At 47.3% G+C, this 20082-nt stretch overlaps 2 protein-coding genes across 2 annotated transcripts in view; both read right to left on the bottom strand.

The window, feature by feature from the left end:
• Positions 1-930: 930 nt before the first annotated feature.
• LOC133447410 (caspase recruitment domain-containing protein 8-like) lies at positions 931-3010 on the bottom strand. Its single transcript, XM_061726082.1, has 2 exons — positions 2912-3010; positions 931-2558 (listed from the first exon to the last, which is right to left on the bottom strand). The coding sequence occupies exons 1-2, from the start codon at positions 3008-3010 to the stop codon at positions 1125-1127; spliced, it is 1533 nt and encodes a 510-aa protein (XP_061582066.1). The 3' UTR covers positions 931-1124.
• A 143-nt stretch (positions 3011-3153) lies between these two features.
• The window catches only part of LOC133447412 (protein NLRC3-like), an 85084-nt gene continuing 68155 nt past the window's right edge, over positions 3154-20082 (bottom strand). Inside the window, exons 7-13 of the mRNA XM_061726083.1 lie at positions 13040-13213; positions 12717-12893; positions 9947-10120; positions 7798-7980; positions 4450-4623; positions 4127-4303; positions 3154-3205 (exon numbers count right to left, since the gene is read on the bottom strand). Of these exons, the coding sequence (XP_061582067.1) occupies positions 3154-3205; positions 4127-4303; positions 4450-4623; positions 7798-7980; positions 9947-10120; positions 12717-12893; positions 13040-13213 (1111 nt within the window). The remainder of the gene's footprint in view (positions 3206-4126; positions 4304-4449; positions 4624-7797; positions 7981-9946; positions 10121-12716; positions 12894-13039; positions 13214-20082) is intronic.

Raw genomic sequence — 20082 nt, forward strand, 5'->3', positions numbered from 1 at the left:
CCAGTGCCAGCCCGTGATTGGATCTTGTAGTTTCGGACAAGGCGGCCATTTTAGGAGGCACATTAAAGCGGGGTTGAGCCGGTTTTAAAGTTGAATATACATATTCACGAAATGTTTATAAACATTCATAAGAGTTCACATGACCACATGACGTGGCACAACATCACCGTTGTACAATTATCTCCAACAGTATGGAAACCAGAAGCCTTACATCAAGTTTCACTTGCAGTAAAAATATCCAGGTTCAAATCCTTTAATGAAAAAGAAACAAGCAATTGATCAGTTAGAGACTCTGAGTCTGAATTTATTTAGCTTGAAAAATAAATAAAAACGGACGTCATTCTCTGAGTTTGTGTGTTTTCTTTATAAATGCAACTTTGGTTTCTCCTTTTTTTGTGTCACTAAATGTAAAAATAAAATAATAAATAGTAAAATAAAGATAAAAATAAAGTCAGACACTTGACTCCACCCCCTTCTCCATGGGATACACCTTATTTGAGTTCAGGGATAAAACTTTATGCTACATACTTTGAAACACAACAAATGCAGCATAAAATGAAGTTTGAAGATACAGAAGGATCTGGATGGATCTCACTGAGTTCAGGGTTTTAAAACCTTCTCAGCACTAATCTCTCAGAGTTTTGGGGATCTTTTCTTTTAGTTGAGCTGTGACACCTAAGACGCCTAATATAAGTTCTGAAATACAGAAAAAATCTACCTTTTTCATATTGTGTCATGTTTAAATCCTACATTTACAATGTTTTCATATCTGAAGTCCATTTATATGAATATGGAAGATAAATGTACATAGTTACACCAATACATAACAGTCATAAAAATGGCAATGCTTTTAAAGCCCCTCCATGTAGGAATTCCACCTCTGACCAGCGGGGGCAGCATGTGACCCGAAAGTTCATGTGTCGGCCACATTTCCGGCTCCTCCCCACCAAACGCCAGCATTCAAACTTCCGACTTGTGGAAACACTGCAGCAGAAGAAGAGGGAATGTTTTTGTTCCCCTGCTGGATCTGGTCAGTAGCACTAAATATTGGGATTTAAAAACTCCCTACTTTTAAATTCACACATCATTTCTACACATGCCCAGATTGAGTGGTCAGTTCCTCTTCAGATCAAGTCCAGATCTCCACAGAGGGACGGGTCGAGGTCACTGAGAATCTCAATCATCTCTGAACTGGCCTTTTGACCTTTAAACCTCACCATATCAACAAAACAGCGTTTTATGTCACTTTTGGTTCTCTCCGCCTTTACCAACTCCATTTCAGAATCAGTGATCACACGTCTCTCCAGGAGTTTGTCCAGCAGGCACTTGAGGACGGGTTCTGAGATCCTCTCAACGAGGCTGCTCCGGACTTCCAGCAGCTGATCTTGTGGCGGGAGGTTCAGACGGGCTGATCCAGGAGACGGTTTTACCTCAGAGGAACAAACACAAACCCGTCTTTCCCAGACACCGGTGGAGCTGCTGTCCTTCAAACTCAGTCTGATGTGTTTCATCTTCATTTCATAAATCAGCTGGAACGTTTCGAAGTAGTTATTGTAGGAGTCTTCAAAAAATTCAGCCTCTGTAGGCTGGACTTCAACGGAGTCTCCTCCAGGACTGGTGGTCAGAGAGTAAACCTGCTGGGGCTGCAGTTTACAGTGAGGGGGCGTTTGTACGTACGTCTCATCTCTGTCTCGTTTCTTCCTGGAGCGCAGAACATCATTGACAGAAACATTATGTGGGAGCAGCAACACGTTGATGATGTGTTCAGTGTCTGGACCCTGTGGAGGCTTGTAGAACGGCAGAACCAACGCTCGGATCGGAACAGAGGGAGAGTCTTCATCTTTGACATTACCGTAACAAGAAAACCCCGTGACGTTGATGACAACATGAGTTTCTGTTATCTTCTGAGGCCTGATGAACTCGATGACATCATCATTCATGTGAGCGACCGACAAGAAGCGACATCCCCCTGTGGAGCGGATCTCACAGTGAGGGAGGTGAAGCTGACACATGGACCCCTCCTTCACACACCTGATGTCAAACAGGGGTCCTGCAGGCTTCTTGTGATGTGGGCTCAACTGGCTCCTGCCCCAAGGAAGGATCCTGTACAGAACCTGGTCTCCGTCCTTCATGTGAAACACCAGAGCCGTCTCTCTGCACTGGTACTGACCTGGACGGGAGCACTGGAACCTGTAGCTTTCACCAGCAGACTCATCAGTGCAGGCAGGTGTGAACTCCTCAAAGCTGCTGCTCAGGTTCCCGGCAGGGAAACTTCCACATCTTTTGAGGGCTCTGCTTTCTGCAGAAGGTTCATGAGTGGGCGAGGGAAAGCTGCTTGAACGGGACCTGCTGCAGGACTTTTCCTTCCTCTCACAGGAACCTGTGGTGGAGAGTTTTAGAGGACCAGAGGAAGGCGGAGCGTTGCTCGCTGTGATCGGCTTCATTCTGATAAAAGGCTCACATCCTTCTCCCAGGTTGGAGTCTTCGCCTTCATGCAGCTCTGTCTCTTCACTGCTGCTTTCAGCAGATTTAGGAGCAGGGACAGAAGAAATGTTAGTCTGAGAGCAGGAAGGTGCGGTGGGAGCAGACCATGGGTGTTTGATGAGGGAGAGGTGGAGGTTGGTGGAGACACAAGCTTCACCAACCTTTACTGGTGTTAAGAGATGATGGGAGGGGAAGAGTCTTCCTCCTTGGACCTTGGATTGGTTCAATATTATGCTGCAGATAAAAACAGATGAGACGGTTGTTTTATTTGACACTAAACTCATGACATCTGGAAATAATTTTAAAGTTACACATGAAATCACAACAAGACTGTAAAAATATGAGAGTTTATGGAAACTGACATGTAAAACCATGGTGGCTCTAATGAATGTCAGCGTGCAGCGTCCCAGCATGCACCTCTGCTCACACTGAAGTGGCTGCTCTGTCTGATGCTGAAGCTGCTTCTGGGTCTGGTATCAAACCCGTCCTTCCTGATGAGGAACCTGGGTTTCTTCCTGAAGCTCATGTTCAATCCAGAGCCAACGCTTTAGCTGCCATGGTTGAGGATGCTGGAAACCAGCCTGGAGTTCAACACCTTCCTCCAGAGATCTGATCAAGAATGACTGAATCTCCTCCTGAACAACATCAGTCAATACTTGGAACATTCAGTCAAGTCTCTCTGTCATTCTGGGAACTGTGGGCACCATTCAACCCCAGACGTCTGGATGAGAGAAGAACTAGCAGAGAACCCAGAACTGGAGCAGGAAGACTGTTCTACTTTTCTGAATCTCTACGAGGCTGCTGGACCACAGAGATCTCAGCTGGTAATGAAACACTGATTGGTCCAGGACGGCTGATGAAAGCCTGGATTCTTCTCAGTCACGGAGCTTTTGGACAGTTTGACGTTAACATTTATTGGAGGTGTTTAGGTTCCTGTTTTATTTTGAAACCCCGTGTCCTCGTGTTTCAGTTTTGTCTTGACTTCCCTTGTTCAGAGACTCACATGAAATGATAAGTTTACATATTTATGCTCATAAACAAGGAGAGTTCTGCAGAGTTCGTAACCTGGATGAACCAATACGACGACTATTCCATCAACTGAACCTATTTAGGATGAACTAAATGCACAAAAATTTTATTTTTATGAAAAATACAGTCCTGTTTGTATATTATTATATTATCACTGCAGTTATTACATTTTAAAATACTTGATTTCTTATACTAGACCAATAATGTGTTAACTTATTATATTATTGGTTCAAAAACTTCCATTCTTGTTTGTTCCTGTTTGTGTTCCGTGTGAAACGTCCACATGGACGAGGTTATTGGTGGATTTTCCATTCTGGGTTCCTTCACAGTTCAGAGCTGCAGTGGAGCAGCTGTGTGTCTGAACATCCTGGAAGGCCGTCAGCTGGAATACACCTTTATTTGTGGACACGTGAACACCAGCACAACACTGGTCTACAACACACATCTGGATCCTCTGATCCTGCAGCCTGTCATCATCCTCCTCTCACAGCTTTACTGGGGAAAGCAGCCGCTGAGAAGCTGCAGCTTCACTGGAAACACTGGATCTTTGATAGACACTGGTTTTAGTAGAAAACTGCTGGAAGCAGCAGGACCGACTCCAACCTCCACTGACCTGAGAGTCTGCAGCTGGTAGTGTGGACTCTGCAGCAGATCAGACAGCTGCTCCACATCTGAATCCTTCAGGTTGTTGTTGTAACTCAGGTCCAGAAGTTTCAGATGGGAGGGGTTGGACTTCAAAGCTGAGACCAGAGAAGAACAGCTGATCCCTGACAGACCGCAGCACTGCAAGCTGCACAAACACACCAGAGAAGAAGAAAGCAGAGCAGTAAGATGGTCAGTGTTGATCAGCAGGAAATCAGCCTGATGTCTGCAGGTTAGTGTCAACACAACTTTCACATCAGATTGATCTGAACACAAAACTAAAACATGTCTGACCTCAGAGTCTCCAGTCTGCAGTCTGGACTCTCCAGGAAACCACACAGATGTTTCACTCCTGAATCCTGCAGGTCGTTCCTGCTCAGGTCCAGATGTTTCAGATGGGAGGGGTTGGACTTCAGAGCTGAGACCAGAGAAAAACAGCTGGTCCCTGACAACCTACAGCACTCCAACCTGAACAAAGACACCAGAGTAGAAGAAACTTTAGGTTATTAAGAGTTATATGAGTGAGATGTCTCACTATGAGATGCCCCGCTGCAGACAGAAGCATTAATCTCATTACAACAATCCTGATTGGCTTGTGAAACGTGTCCGTCCTTCGCAGGTAGCACCACCTACCTTAGATATCCCTTGTGGACGACACCACGTCATTCAAAATAAGCACCTCTCTTCACTCGCCCAAGCAAGAAGGGTTGTCTGGTGAGACATCTCACTCATATCCCTCAGAAAACCGGGGTTATGTCAGCAACCTAAAGCTCTCTTTCATATATTTGGCTCGATGTCTCACTATGGGACATGGTTGCTCCCGTACTGCCAGACAAGCTTATCCAGCGTCCACCAACCCACAGGGACAAATATTCTGATCCCATCAGGACAGCAGAAGCGCACGTGCCGCACACGGAGCGGAGACATCCAACATAGAGAGACGGACAAAAGTGAGAGGCGAGGACCAACTCGCCGCAGCACAGATGTCCTGAACAGAAACCCCCCTGAATCAGAACCAGGATGCCGCCAGGCTCCGAGTCCAGTGGCCACGCAAGCCCACAGGCGGCTGCAAATCCTGACTCGTATAAGCAGAAGCAGTGCCCTTTAGCAGCCGGTGGGAGAGCTGCTTTGTGACTCTCCCCGTATGTAGACCAGCCCAGGAGACAGCTGATGGCTCCTCCTGAAACCCCTTGTCCTGTCCATGTAAGTGCGCACCGCACGGACAGGGCATAACGCATGCCACCCCAGCTCCCCTGGTGGGGCAGCAAAACCACGAGGTCCAGGGGAGAACATGAACCCCCACCTGAGGCATAAATGCCGGGTTGGGCTTCAAAATCATCCTCACATCCCCCAGAAAAAGCTGAGCACATGACGGCTGCACCGAAAGCACGTGGATTTCACTAACCCGCTTAGCCGATGCCAGCGCCAGCACCAAAACACGGCCTTCAGAGACACGTGTTCCACGTCTGCCCCCTCCAGGGGCTCAAAGGGGGGGCCTTAAGCCCCTCCAGAACCACAGCCAGATCCCATGGTGGTACCAGTAGTCTGGACACAGGGAGAAGCCTGTGTGCTCCCTTCAGAAAACAGCAAACCAGCGGGTGCTGGCTCGCTGTTTCCTTCCCAAAGCCCATGTGACAGGCGGCGATAGCTGCAAGTAAAATTCACCGTGGAGAAGGCTTTCCGTTTGTCAAGCAGGTCCTGCAAGAAGGACAATATGACTCCTGCTGGACCCTGAGAAGGAATGTGTCCATTTCTGTGACAGCATCCCTCAAACAACCTCCACTTCCAGTCATCCAGGGACCTGGTGGAGGAGGCTGCAGCACCAAGTACAGAGCTGAGCACCCGCTGTGAAAGGCCCACAGCTGACACTGGAGCCACTCAGGGGCCGAGCCCATAGCGCCAGGCGGGTGAAAGACCGTCCCTGCCCCTGTAGCAGGTCCCTGCGCAGCGGGAGCTGCCAGGGCTGAGCTCACAGCAACTGATATCTCTCCTCCAGCCGATGCGTCTCCATCCAGCGGAGCTTCCAACATCAGTGCGTGGCCCTGCGTCCTCCCTCTGGACAGAGTGGGGGCATCAGGCCAGTGGAGGGAATCGTACCGACGCTGCCAGCATGACACACTGAGGGGAGCGTCATCCCCCCTGGAGGTTGATGTCCACCACCGTCCTCATATTGTCCGACCTCAGCAGGCCATGATGACCCATGAGAGACGGAATGAACCGTTTCAGGGAGAGAAACTGCTGATGGTTCCAGAAATGTCTGTGTGAGCTGGAGGTCCAACTGCAGCGGCCCTCACAGATCGGCCCTGGTGAATTCTGCCCCGACCTGTCAGGCTGCGTCCGTAGTGTTCACCTTCCTGGACAGGACGGACCCCATGGGACCCCGTGTGTCAGAGAGGACGGGACTCGCCAGTGACGCTGTGAGCAGGGAGAGGACATTGAGCGCTCTGGCCGAAAGCGCAGCCGCCTCGTACGGCGTTCCAGTCGGGGCCGACTGAAGACGGTCAGACTTGGACGGCAGGCTGGGGCTCCTGGAGGACACCACTGACAGCCGGCTGCCTGGAAGCTGCAACCAGTGGTTCCATGGGAGGCGTGCGGAGCAGCCCCAGCTCTCCATGGCCTGGCAGTGGAGGGACCAGGCCCCGGGGACCGGGCTCCTGGCAGTGGAGGGACCAGGCCCCGGGGACCGGGCTCCTGCTGCTGAGAGGGCGTCTCTCCGTGAGCCGCCACCTCATCCAGCAGCTCTGGGAGACGGGGACAAGTTGCTTCGTGGAGCTCTGGGCCGAGGGCAGCTAGTTCCCTCCGTAGCAGGATGTGGGGGCTCGGTTACGACAGCAGGCCAGGGGACGGCAGCCGGGGCAGCAGCGTTTGCAGGCGTCCAGCATGTCCCAGCTGGGGAGGGAGAAGCTGTTGTGCTGCTCACATCTCCACCCCCAGAGGCCACGGAGGCTGCGGGCGGTGCAGCCCGAGCCGGAATGATGAAGAGGTCGTCCTCGTCTTCATCCTCTGACATGAGGAGGTTCCAGGTGTCTTCTTCATCTTCCCCATAGTCCAGTTCCAGGACGTCTTCCTCCTGCGGGGCGGCTAGGTGGAGCTGGGAGCCCCAGCCCACGCTAACCTCCGGTTCACTCTACCAAGGTGGGAGAAAGGAGCTGCTGTGCCAACACTCACCGTGCGGTACTGGAGCAGGCGTGGTGAGGCATCGTGACGGTGCCAACCGAGCCGTGGAGGGTCGAGGAGGGCCGACGCAGCAGATAAAAACATCCAAGGCTGGTTAGCGCCCGGAGACAGAAGCTAGTGAGATCTGTCTGGGGACAGTTCAGCTAACAAGCCCAGGACGCCAGATGAGCTCTGAGTGAGAAGAGGAGGTTGAATGACGTGGTGTCGTCCACAAGGGATATCTAAGGTAGCTGGTGCTACCTGCGGGGGACGGACACGTTTCACCAGCCAATCAGCATTGGTGTAATGAGATTAATGCAGCGGGGCATCCCATAGTGAGACATCCAGAGAAATATGATGAAAGAGAACCAGAGCAGTAAGATGGTCAGTGTGGATCAGCAGGAGATCAGCCTGATGTCTGCAGGTTAGTGTCAACACAACTTTCACATCAGATTGATCTGAACACAAAACTAAAACATGTCTGACCTCAGAGTCTCCAGTCTGCAGTCTGGACTCTCCAGGAAACCACACAGATGTTTCACTCCTGAATCCTCCAGGTTGTTGTCAGTCAGGTCCAGGTGTTTCAGATGTTTCAGGTGGGAGGGGTTGGACTTCAGAGCTGAGACCAGAGAAGAACAGCTGATCCCTGACATCCAGCAGTCCTCCAACCTGAATGAAGAATACAAGATATGAGCTGAACCACCAGGATGCAGGTTCCAACAGTCCAACAGAACCAGTGAAAAAGAGCTTCATCATTATTCATGACATCTTGCTGCTGCTCCAATAAAGACGTAGTGACTTCAGCTCTGCAGCTCTGCAGCTCCACCAGTGGATCCATCCATACAAACTCATGTTGTGTTGGAATATCACAGTGGTACAAACGTTAGAATCTCAGTGTTTGGATCAGATGAAACATGTTGGACAGATGAAGATGTTTGTAGACGATGCTGCATGATCTCTGCACAAACAAACATTCTGCTGCACAGGTTCAGTTCAGGTTGGGATGGAATGAAGACGTCTTTGTTGAGGGAACATCGTTCACCACTCTATACTGCACACTGCACTTAGTTGATCTACTCTGAGATCGGAAACTCTGAGTTTTCGGTTCCAGAACAGCGGATTTGAGTTAATTTACTCAACTCTAAGTAGTTTCACCTGGAGTTAAGCGCGTGCGCCACAACTATAAAAAGCCAGCATCAATTGAGCCCTGAAACAAGGATTCACCATGGCAACCAGCGACAACAAAAGAGCCACATACTTTTTCTTTTTTTTTTTTTTTAAACTTAATTTAACATTTCAATTTACAAAATCCCTTTGAGGAAACATCAGTTTGCATCTGAAGATCCAAATACTTCACACCACTGGAGTTAGAAGTGTTAATACGTGCGTATGGCGAGTATGAGAGCATATTTTGGAGAAAAACCCACAGCTGCAGCAATAAAGGAGAGACAATTGACATGGGAGAAAGTTGCTGCAGTCAATGTGTAAGTTTGAATGCAGTATTCATTTAACATTCAAGCACACTGTCTTATAATATTATAGATGGAATGGTATTGAATGAAATTTTATTGCCATTTAGATCAGGGCCGTCAATTGGGTACGGCAGCTGCCACACCTCGGCTTCAGGGGAAAATGTAAATCTTTTTTTTTTAATACATTTATGGAATTACTCTGTGTCTATTTGTATTGATTTATCCTATTACTTAATACATATAAAATAACTACAAATGCATATCAGAACAACATGATGGATTTCACTACGTATTATCTTTCCCAACACTTGTACACCCCTCATATCTTGAAGTGGTCGGTCGCTATCAATCTCGTTTTTAGCGCGCTCTGCAGTGTTACTAACTTACAAAAATGAAAAGGAAGCAGACAACCACGCATTTAAAAAAAAAAAGAAAGAAGGCAAGTGATGGTCCAATGTTTCCCCAGCAGCAGAAGATATTAACGAGGCTGTTAGCCACTGATGGATTAATTATGCAAGTTCATTTTAAGGTAAGATATCAAATCACCCTACCCTCTTATAAATCTGTTTAAGGGAATATTTGGCTTTATTTACTCTCTCTCTTTCTGTCTTCTGCTCCCTCTCCTTTTTGCATTTGGACTTTAACTGTTTGAAGTTAAACTCAGATGTCCCTGTGATATTGTTGCACTGACATAGTGAATAAAGTGAACCGAATGAGTTAAATTGCGTTTGTCAGATACGCTTTTTCTGTTCTCTAAACTCTGCCGCTTGCTGTCCGTGGTGCAGAAAACGGATGCGTATTCCGTAAAGGCCCATTGGCTGAATTGACGCCATTGAGGGAGGAGACAGAGAGAAACTCAGGGTTTATTGAAGAAAACCTGCTAGCGAGCAGGTTAGGTTCAAAGAGTCTGTTACTACGGTAACTGACCGAGAGCTTAAGTTACCTCTCTTTGTGAAACAGGCTAGAGTTACTCCTCTCTCTCTGGTTTGAGTTAACTCCCTTTGTGAAACGGAAAACTCAGAGTTTCCCTCATTTCAGGGTTAACAGACTCAGAGTTTTCACTAAACCTGCTTTGTGAAACGGACCCCAGGATGGTTCAGAGCAGCTCAGGTGTTTGTGGCTGCAGGACTCACAACTGTTACAACTTCAGTCAAAGAACAAACCTCAGAGTCTCCAGTCTGCAGTCTGGACCAGCCAGGAAACCACACAGCTGCTTCACATCTGAATCCTTCAGCTTCTTCTCACTCAGGTCCAGATGTTCCAGATCAGACGGGTTGGACTCCAGAACTGAGACCAGATCATCACATCTGATCTCTGACAAACTGCAGCGCTCCCACCTGGAGAAAGAATAAAACACAGATAAACATCTAGATGAGTGTTTTCTCCTCCTCCGTTCAGGGGGGGGTGGTGGGCAACACTGGAGCTTCACAGTCACAAGGTTCCTGGTCCAAATCCTGGCCCGGTTCTTTCTGCCTGGCGTTTCCAGGATCTTCCCTCACGTTCACTCAGAAACTCCACAGTTCAGAAACACGTCTGTCAGGATTCTTGAAGCTTCCACATTAAACGCAGGACGGAGATACCGGGTCGTCTCTTCAGATCAGATGATCATTTTTAACGACAGCCAACAAAGTACTACGTTTACTTTCAGGAATGTGGTAACAAAGTATTATAGAATAGTGGTGAGTATTCTGATTACTATCGAGGGATCATGGAGACTGTATGGACTTGGGAATGCAGGACTGGACTTTTACTGGTTCTGTTGCTGCCGTCAAATTCAACATTCATCAATGTGTTGGTATTTCTATCAGAATTATTATAATTATTTTATCATATTTCTGTTATTAATGGATGAAACACAAATGACAGACTTATCACAATCAAACAGAAGTGATTGTAGGAGAAGAAGAGGTTCTGGAGAACTCCATACAGGACCTGCATCATCCCACTGATAGTAATAAGAGTATTAAAAACTATTCAACAATATTCCTGAAAATAAACAAAGTACTTTGTTGTTCAAAATGACAAACTACATTTGACTCTCTCAGCTGATTATACGTCTTACTTTTAGCTCGGCGGAGTCACAGATGTGACTTCTTTTACAGTGTTTGGAGCATGTTCATGAAGGAAAGCAGCAGTTTGGTCTTGTTGATTGTGAGATGTGATATCTGACATAACGATGCTGAACATCTTCTGCTCCAGGATCTGGTGTGGACTGTCTGAGGGAGCAGCAGCAGGAAGAGCTGCTGGTCCTTTCACTGGATCACAACTTTAGGTACTTATTACAGATAACATGTATTTTCATGGAACAAAGGTTGGGATGATCAGAGTGGTGTTGATTGACAGACTAATGTTACTTCCTGTTGCTTCTTCCCTCCTGCTGCTCTCTGCAGCCTCTGCTGCTCCTCCCTCCACAGACGCCACACGTGTTAAAGGCTGATGGGAAAACCTGCGTGGTGCTGGTTCTGGCGTGGAGACCAGTTTATCAACGAGCGTTTGTCTCCGTTCCTCCAGAACCAGGACACCAACGACTGCAGGAAGCTTCTGAACGTCACTCATGAGTTCTGGACCGGTGAGCTGCTGACTGAGAGAGATGTTGGACGCTTCCATTATTGACTCAAGCAACACTTTTACTCTACAATATGTTCACATGTGGGACGGTGCACGTGCAGTGAATGTGCAACAGCGCGGAGCCCGGGGGAGAACGTCTGCTGTAAAGAGATACGGCGGTACGGGCAAACCCCAACCTCACAGCGACTACAGCGGTCCATGAAGAACCTTCTGGAGGGAGATGAAGAGTTTCCTGCCAGCTGATCACCCTCATCATCCTCACCTCTTCCTCTTCTAATTAAACCGTCTGCAGCTCTCACTCTCACCAGAGTGGGTTTGTGGTCTCCCTGCAGATACCGGTCTCCAGCAGTTCTCCTGGGACTGCTATGCTGGACCGGATCTGTGTCCTTGGACCTGTTTCAGGTCCAGCCCTGATCGCTACGTCTGTCTGAGCTTATCTGTCTGTCTTGGGTTCTGACCCTGGCCCGCTGTTCCTGGATCTGTCTTCTGCCTCACACTAACAGAACTACAGACCGTCCTGGTTTCTGGACCGGTGGCCCGTCCCTGCATGGTCCCCATCTCCCTCTCCTGGTCCCTCTGATTCCTATTTGGATCAATAATTATTTAGAAGAGGGCTCTTCACGCCTGGTCAGCCGTCATTTCAGCCCAGTCCGCTGAAACCTCCGAACAAAATGTTACAAGACTGTCTCAGAAAATTAGAATATTGTGATAAAGTCCTTTATTTTCTGTAATGCAAAAATGTCATACATTCTGGATTCATCACAAATCAACTGAAATATTGCAAGCCTTTTATTATTTTAATATTGCTGATCATGGCTTACAGCTTAAGAAAACTCAAATATCCTATTTCAAAAAATTAGAATATTCTGGGAATCTTAATCTTAAACTGTAAACCATAATCAGCAATATTAAAATAATAAAAGGCTTGCAATATTTCAGTTGATTTGTAATGAATCCAGAATGTATGACATTTTTGTTTTTTTAAATTGCATTACAGAAAATAAAGAACTTTATCACAATATTCAAATTTTCTGAGGATAGACGATTCATAGAGGATTTAAAGATGAATATGTAACTCAGTTCTGTCTGGTTCTGTCAGGTTCTGTCTGGACCTGGAGCTGCTTCATGACAGCAGGAACACACATGTGTGACGGTGAGGTGTGTGTGGTTCTAACAGAACACACATGGATCACAGCAGGTTCATGAAATGTGAGTGAATGATGAAGAAGCAGCAGGAGGTTCAGACGATCAACACCTGAAACTCCTTCACCTGGAATGACGGAGTCTTCTCTGTTTGAGGCCCAAAACACCAAACAAGACACCAAAACCTCCAAGAAAACTCCAAAAGCTCCAGTCAGAACCGACCTGAGAGTCTGCAGCTGGTAGTCTGGACTCTCCACCAGACCAGACAGCTGCTCCACATCTGCAGCCTGCAGCTTGTAGTTGAATCTCAGGTCCAGATGTTTCAGATGGGAGGGGTTGGACTTCAGAGCTGAGACCAGAGAAGAACAGCTGATCCCTGACAGACCGCAGCACTGCAAGCTGCACAAACACACCAGAGAAGAAGAAAGCAGAGCAGTAAGATGGTCAGTGTTGATCAGCAGGAAATCAGCCTGATGTCTGCAGGTTAGTGTCAACACAACTTTCACATCAGATTGATCTGAACACACAACTAAAACATGTCTGACCTCAGAGTCTCCAGTCTGCAGTCTGGACTCTCCAGGAAACCACACAGATGTTTCACTCCTGAATCATACAGGTCGTTCCTGCTCAGGTCCAGATGTTTCAGATGGGAGGGGTTGGACTTCAGAGCTGAGACCAGAGAAGAACAGCTGGTCTCTGACAACACGCAGCCCTCCAACCTGAATAAAGAAGAAACAGCTGATGACTTCTGTAACCGTGTTGAAATAAATGTTTTAGAAAACATATTTGTGTAAATAAGTTCATAGTTAAACAGCTCTGAAGTTGAAAGGTTAAGAAGTCTTTGACCAGCAATAATGTTTTGGTATTGTTCACTAAGTGATGTTATTAAGTTTAATGTCACTGAAAATGCTGTAATGCTGAAACAAAAAGTGTGTAAAATGGAAAGGAAGTGGTTCTCTTGTAAGTCTGTAGACTCTTATCGTACATGGAAAAAGTCTAGTCTATAAAAAAGCCCCTCACACAGCTAGAACAGCTTATTACTTATCGTGGATAGAGGATAATAAAAAAAAAACACGTTTTCTGTTCAGCACTGTAGCCAGGCTGACAAAGAGACTCAACTCTGTTGAGCCGTGCATTCCTGCAGCTCTCAGTAGTGAGGACTTTATGAGCTTCTTCAACAGTAAAATATCAGGATCAGAGTAGAAATCAACCAGGACGACCCGGTAGCCGCTGTGGGCGTTTCTTCAGCTTTAGCGACTTCCTCAGGCTCTGACTTGACTCTAGACTGCTTCGATCCTGTAGACCTCCCCGAGCTGACCTCAGTCGTCAATAAAGCTAAATCATCCACGTGTTTGATAGACCCCGGCCCGACTACTCAAAAATGTTTTTTCTCTGGTTGAGAAAAATCAAGCAGAGAGATCACGTCTCTCCTGTGTTTGCCTCACTCCACTGGTCGCCGTAAAACTGAGAAGCAATATTTAACTGTTATTTCTGTTTTCTTTAAGTAAATGTTTTATAATTTTCCTGACATGTGTGTTTATTCACTACTTTTGATCATTGTAGTAGTTAATGCAAATTGGCAGTAATTTGAGGTTTAATGGTTTAAAGAGTGAAAAGTAAGTTGAGAGACATTGAATAACTTGTAATTCTATGTTGAAGAGCAGGAATTCATGACTGAAGAGTCCCTCATAGTGAAAGACTATTTTAGTTAAACGTGAACGACCGCTTGCACATCAGGTGAATTCTGTTGACTTTATTGAAGGAACCCCAAGTTCTCTGAAGGTTCAACGAACTCAGGTCAGCACCTCGTTATGGTCACATCCACTGGAGAGGCGCTACACTTCCACTCAGACTGCACTTTAAACTTCAACTCCAACTTTTACACTTTAAACATCATGTTGGACCACCATTCATGTGCTCATGTGAACTCTGAACTTATGAATGCTTATGAACATTTTGTGATTATATATATTCGACTTTAAAGGGGACACATTATGGCATTTAATATATATTTTAAACAGGCCTTGAATGTCTTAAAAACAATCTAAAGCTTGTTTTTTCTACATAAATCAGAAATTCAGCCTGTGGGCCCTGTCTGTAGTTTTACCGCTTCTCACCTCATTTTCTGTGCTTCATTTTAGGGGAGGGGAGGCTATGATAATGAGGCTCTGTGCTGATTGGCTCCCTGGCCTCCGCCGGCTTTCCCATTCATTGTGTACCGTGTATGTGCTGCCTCCTCGCAAGGGCGCAGGGTCTGCAGCCGAGGTCGGCGCAGTGCATCAGGGCGTCTCTGTGAGTCTGTGTGAGGAGCTGTGGGATGAGACTGCAGGCCTATCGGGACATCAAGGGACAAAAGTGGAGAGAAATATCCCAGAATTTGGACATACCTGTTGTGTTTAAAAGTGGTAGAAATGTGATATTCTTTTGCTCTTTTAACAATAAAATGTTAATTTAAAATAAAATATAGCATTTCCATGCCTCATATCAGGATCAATTGAATCATTTATCAATATGTGGTTATGAAACTTTTTTTCGGTCACCAAGCAACTTGCAACAAATATGTTCAGCTGGTCCTGGTCCAACCCTGGTCCTGGAGAGCTATCCAGCATGTTTTAGGTCTAAAACATGCAGGACCAGAGTTGGAGACCCAAGCGCGCCCTGCTTTGCTCCGAGTCTGCGCCCACTCGCCGCCGACTCTGCTCCACCTGCGCGGACTCTGCGCCGAGTCTGCGCCACCCCGTTCTATGTGAAAAAGGCTTAACTCAGAGGGGGAACACTGTGAATCTTTTTTAGACATTTTGTTCACATTTTCACTGTCAACTGCGGATTCTGGTGTTTTCCTCTTTGCAGCAGGTTTAAACAAATCCTCCTCCATTACACTATCCTCCTCTCCATCCAACACAGACTCAGCCATCCCGGTGGCAGTCTGTCCAGTCAGCCCCTTCAACAGAGCCTGACTTCTAGACTCTGCCATCTCGCTCTGTACACTGGTCGCTTCGCTCTGCGCAAAAACCTGCGCCCCACTTTGCGCCTCACCCGGCGCCTCACCCGGCGCCTCACCCAGCGCTTCGCCCAGCGCTTCACCCGGCACTTCACCCGGCGCTTCACCCGGCGCCTCACCCGGCGCCTCACCCGGCGCTTCACCCGACGCTTCGCCCGGCGCTTCACCCGACGCTTCACCCGGCGCCCCGCCCGGCGCAGCAGAGCCGGCTGTCAGCTCTGACAGCCGGCTCTGCTGCCTGCCGTTCCCCCGCTCTGTCGGGGCATGAACGGATCAACTTGATATATTGAAAACATGTATGTGACCTCGTTGTGTGTTACGAGTAAAACGTTTTCAGTCAAAGTAAAATGTGCGTTTCTTTGCATTATTTACATCTAAGTGATTTGATTTCTCCACATGTTTTAGACAGATTATTAATAGGAAAGCAGTGAGAATGCACTTTTTTCCTTAAAATGCTGTCCTACAGGAGTGATTTTGTGCCCGCCCTAATAAGCCTCGTGCCCCCTCTGAATATTTGCTCTGGCGCCGACCCTGGCAAAACCTCATTTTAACTGTCCCTCGCTGAGGAAACAGCCACCGCTGCTGAACAATGGCGGAGCTCCAGCCGGCGGAGAGAGAGAGTGGTTGTGGGCATGGTTTCAGCAGTGGGGGCCGACCTATGGAAATGAGCGCCTAGGGTGACGTCACCATAGGCGCAGATTCAGACTGGCTCGTAAAAACCACATGACACTAGAAGACTCAGTCAGGCGGGGGGAGCAGACCCTGCAGAATTCCATGGGATTTGACCTTCCCTCTGCTGGCAGGGTGAGGGGAGACCACTTTATATATGTTAAAACAAGAAAAAACCTGTTTTTCATAATAGGTCCCCTTTAAAGCCAGCTCAACCCCATCCTGAAATCAGCTTCAATGTGCCTCCTAAAATGGCCGCCTGGACCAGGCCGGCTTCCCTCCCCGGGAGGGGGGGGGATTCCCTGGACCATTCTACCGGGAAATCAGAGCGGTTTCCTGCGGCCCTGGAGCGCTGCAGCGCTCCGGCTGTCTCTCTCTCTCTCCTAATAACTTTTCTCTGTTTGAGCTCCTTTCGCCAAGAGGAGGACCCGATCCTCCGGAAGCGTGACCAGCCAGACCGAGAAGCTAGATCCTCCCGTGTCCGTGAACCCGCGCCTCGGTGATACGGGAGCGGCACTGATTAGTGGACGGTCCCCGCGCGCCTGGAGGCCGCGTCAAGAGGCTCCATAGATCCGGAGAGATCGCCCCGGCTGTTGCACGCTTCAAGACTGTTCTTTTTTCTTTTCAAAGTAGGAACAGGAGAGAGAGCTGAGTGGCTGCCCGCTCCTGGAGGACCCCTGCAGGAACGAACTGCCGTTGGCATCCCCACAGGACAAAGGAACCGAGCCGCATGGTGGAGCCGAGCCGAAACGAACCTCTCCCACATCGGGAAAACCCTGGCAGAAACCTGGAACCCCCAGCAGAACCCGCAACCCTCCAGACCCGGAGCAAAAGGGAGACGTGAGGCTGTGTTTTGGGCAATCAGTTTCATTTAGAGCGGTTCAGAGCTAAATTAATGTTTAGTTACCGTTACCGTATTACTGTGTAACGCCGGCAACTACTGGCATCATTGTTTGTTTATTTTGTGGCGCCATCTTTCGCCAGTTATTCACGGTTTAAACGGCGTGTTTTGTCATCCCGTCTGATTGCACGTGGCGTGGCATCTTTAAATACTACAGCCATCTTTGGCCGGCCACGTGCAGCCACGTTGTTTTGAACCATAGATGATCGCTTTGTATCACGTGTTTATTGTTTTGATTTCTTTTTCCAGTCATGCAGTTTCATTTTTATGCTTGTTGTTTTTTTTGATAATTTGTGTTTTATGTTTTATGTTTACGTAGTGTGCCATCAGGATTTATTTGGGTACCGCTCTTTACCATCTGCTTGGTACCTGATGTAAATAAATGCTGATTGATTTTAATGAAAAGTTGTTTGTGTTGTTTGCACACATATTTTCATCACATGGCTGTTTGACAGAGCTAGAGCCGAACTGTAAGGCCTTCAACATTATTTACCAGTAATAACAGCCCTTACTGTGTTCTGGTGGAATAATATCTATTTCTGAGACTTTCTGAGCCGTCTGTAAAAAATGTCCAAAACTGGTACTGCAGTCACTTTCAAAATATTGTTGAGCGGCGTGTACCCTCCCCCTCCTCCCCCCGACCAGAGGTTGCCAGGTAGGCTGCAGAATGCAGCAGGAACGTAGTCTGCCATGGCTGTGATAATTAGAGCCGAGCTGGCAACCCGGATGCCGAATAATACTGACTTGGTGATTGGGAGATAGGTGGAGGGGGGAGCTTCAGAAACAATACTGACTTGGTGATTGGGAGATAGGTGGAGGGTGGAGCTTCAGAAACAATACTGACTTGGTGATTGGGAGATAGGTGGAGGGTGGAGCTTCAGAAACAATACTGACTTGGTGATTGGGAGATAGGTGGAGGGTGGAGCTTCAGGCCAAAACAAAAATGACAACATAAACATCAGTTGAGGGCTGCAACTCCTCTTTTTAAACTGGAATATCCTGGCTTGAGTGCTGTTGTCAGTGACATAAGTATTTGAAATGAACATGATTTTTAAATGTCTGTTGACATATCGGGGTCATTTTATGATTCGTTTTATTATTCCTCTTACATAAAGCTCCTTTAATTATTAATAATTGTTGAATACAATTATTAATAACTCTTGATAACTGGAACAGCGCTACCTGTATGGCACAACAATCATCACACATCTCTTCCAGGAGAGAAAGGAGAAATAATTTGCTCAGAATTCGCTCGCATTGACGCTCCGGATGCAAAATGGCGCCAGCGGTGCGGCAGCCTGTTACACGCAGCTCTTTTCGTTTGTTTTAACTTGTTTAAGAGTTTAGAGTGTCTGTTTTTTTTTCTCGTTTCCTTTTATTGCTTTTTAGTACTAAATTTTATAGCGTCCTGCGGTTTTTAAAATGGAGTGGCGTTTTGGACTTTTAATGTTCGCTCTCCTCGGACAACTTCTCCACGCAGAGCAGACGAGTCAGCCAGCTATTGTTTACTCCCGTCAGAAGCTACTGGATCTAGCAGCGGTTGCTAAAGTTGCCGGTACAAGACACAATATTCCAACGGAACTACTCAGGAGGAGACGCCGTGGCACGAGGGCTGGAATCAAGAGGAACAGGAACAGGTTGTTTACATTCCTCCTTCCGCTCACGCAGAGACAGCCTGTGACGTAGTACACACGACTATCGCGAGAATCCAAGCAAAATATCCGGACTCATTCACGTTTTTATCTGGAGATCTTTACCATGTTTCACTAGCCAAAACACTCCCCACTTTTAAACAGTATGTTGACTGCACCACCAGGGAGGATAAAACGCTTGACCCTCTTCTATGCTAATGTTAAAAAGGCTTACAACTGCTCTGCCCTGCCGCCTCTTGGAAGATCAGACCACTCTCTCGTCCACCTCTCTCCCACTTACACCCCTGCTGTAAAAAGATTACCTGTCACCACCAAAACTGTGAAATGTTGGTCAGATGAATTAATTGAATCTCTGCAATGTTGCCTGGAAACAACTGACTGGGATGTTTTTTGTGAGCCCTTCAATGAGGATATTGATGGACTGACTGACTGCATTACAGATTACATCAACTTCTGCACTGATGTTAACGTACCCAGCAAAGAGATTCGGTGTTATCCAAATAACAAACCACTGTTAAAAAGCACTGTTAAATCAAAGAAGGAGGATTCAAAACTGTGTCTCTGAGACTGTCCTGTGTAGTAAAGGGGCCCCACAAGGAACTGTTCTGTCACTCTTTCTTTTCACCCTGTACACATCTGACTTCCAGCACAACTCAGACTCCTGCTTCCTTCAGAAATGTTCTGATGTCTCAGCGGTGGTGGGCTGCGTGAGGGGAGGCTGTGAGGGAGAGTACAGGGACACCATCAAGGATTTTACCACCTGGAGTGACCTTAACCACCTGAGGCTGAACATGAAGACCAAAGAAATGGTCTTGGATTTCAGGAGGAAGAGGCCAGAACCTGATTCTGCATTCAAGGAACTGATGTGGAGCTTGTTTCAAGCCACAAATACTTTGGTGTAACTGCTGGACAACAAGCTGGACTGGTCCAGCCACACAGAGGCCTCTACAAGAGAGGGCAGAGCAGGTTGTACTTTTTAAGACGGTTGGGCTCTTTTAACATCTGTAAACCATTGCTGTGCTCTTTTTATAAGACTGTTGTGGCAAGTGCTCTGTTTTTTGGTGTTGTGTGCTGGGGTGTGGCTGCTGGTACTACTGGTACTATAACTGGTACTATAACTGGTACTATAACTGGTACTACTACTGGTACTACAACTGGGGTGTGGCTGCTCGCACTCCACACATAAACAGACTCAATAAACTGATTAAGAAAGCGAGCACCACCATAGGCAGACCTCTGGACTTTGTTGAGCAGGTGGCTGAAGTGAGGATGCTCAGGAAAATGAACAGTATCATGAACAATGACACTCACCCACTTCCTGCCCTGGAGGTGTTTGGGCGGAGCAGCTTCAGTGGCAGCTGATCC

The sequence above is a fragment of the Cololabis saira genome, chromosome 7, assembly GCF_033807715.1.
Source record: "Cololabis saira isolate AMF1-May2022 chromosome 7, fColSai1.1, whole genome shotgun sequence".
Classification (NCBI taxonomy): Eukaryota; Metazoa; Chordata; class Actinopteri; order Beloniformes; family Belonidae; genus Cololabis; species Cololabis saira.

Excerpts from the sequence above, each read along its gene's own strand:
- LOC133447410 (XM_061726082.1), bottom strand. The coding sequence starts at position 3,010 with ATGAGCTTCAGGAAGAAACCCAGGTTCCTCATCAGGAAGGACGGGTTT. Across the intron at positions 2,559-2,911 it reads GACAGAGCAGCCACTTCAGT|ACTAACATTTCTTCTGTCCC; the intron begins GTGAGCAGAGGT and ends TCCTGCTCTCAG.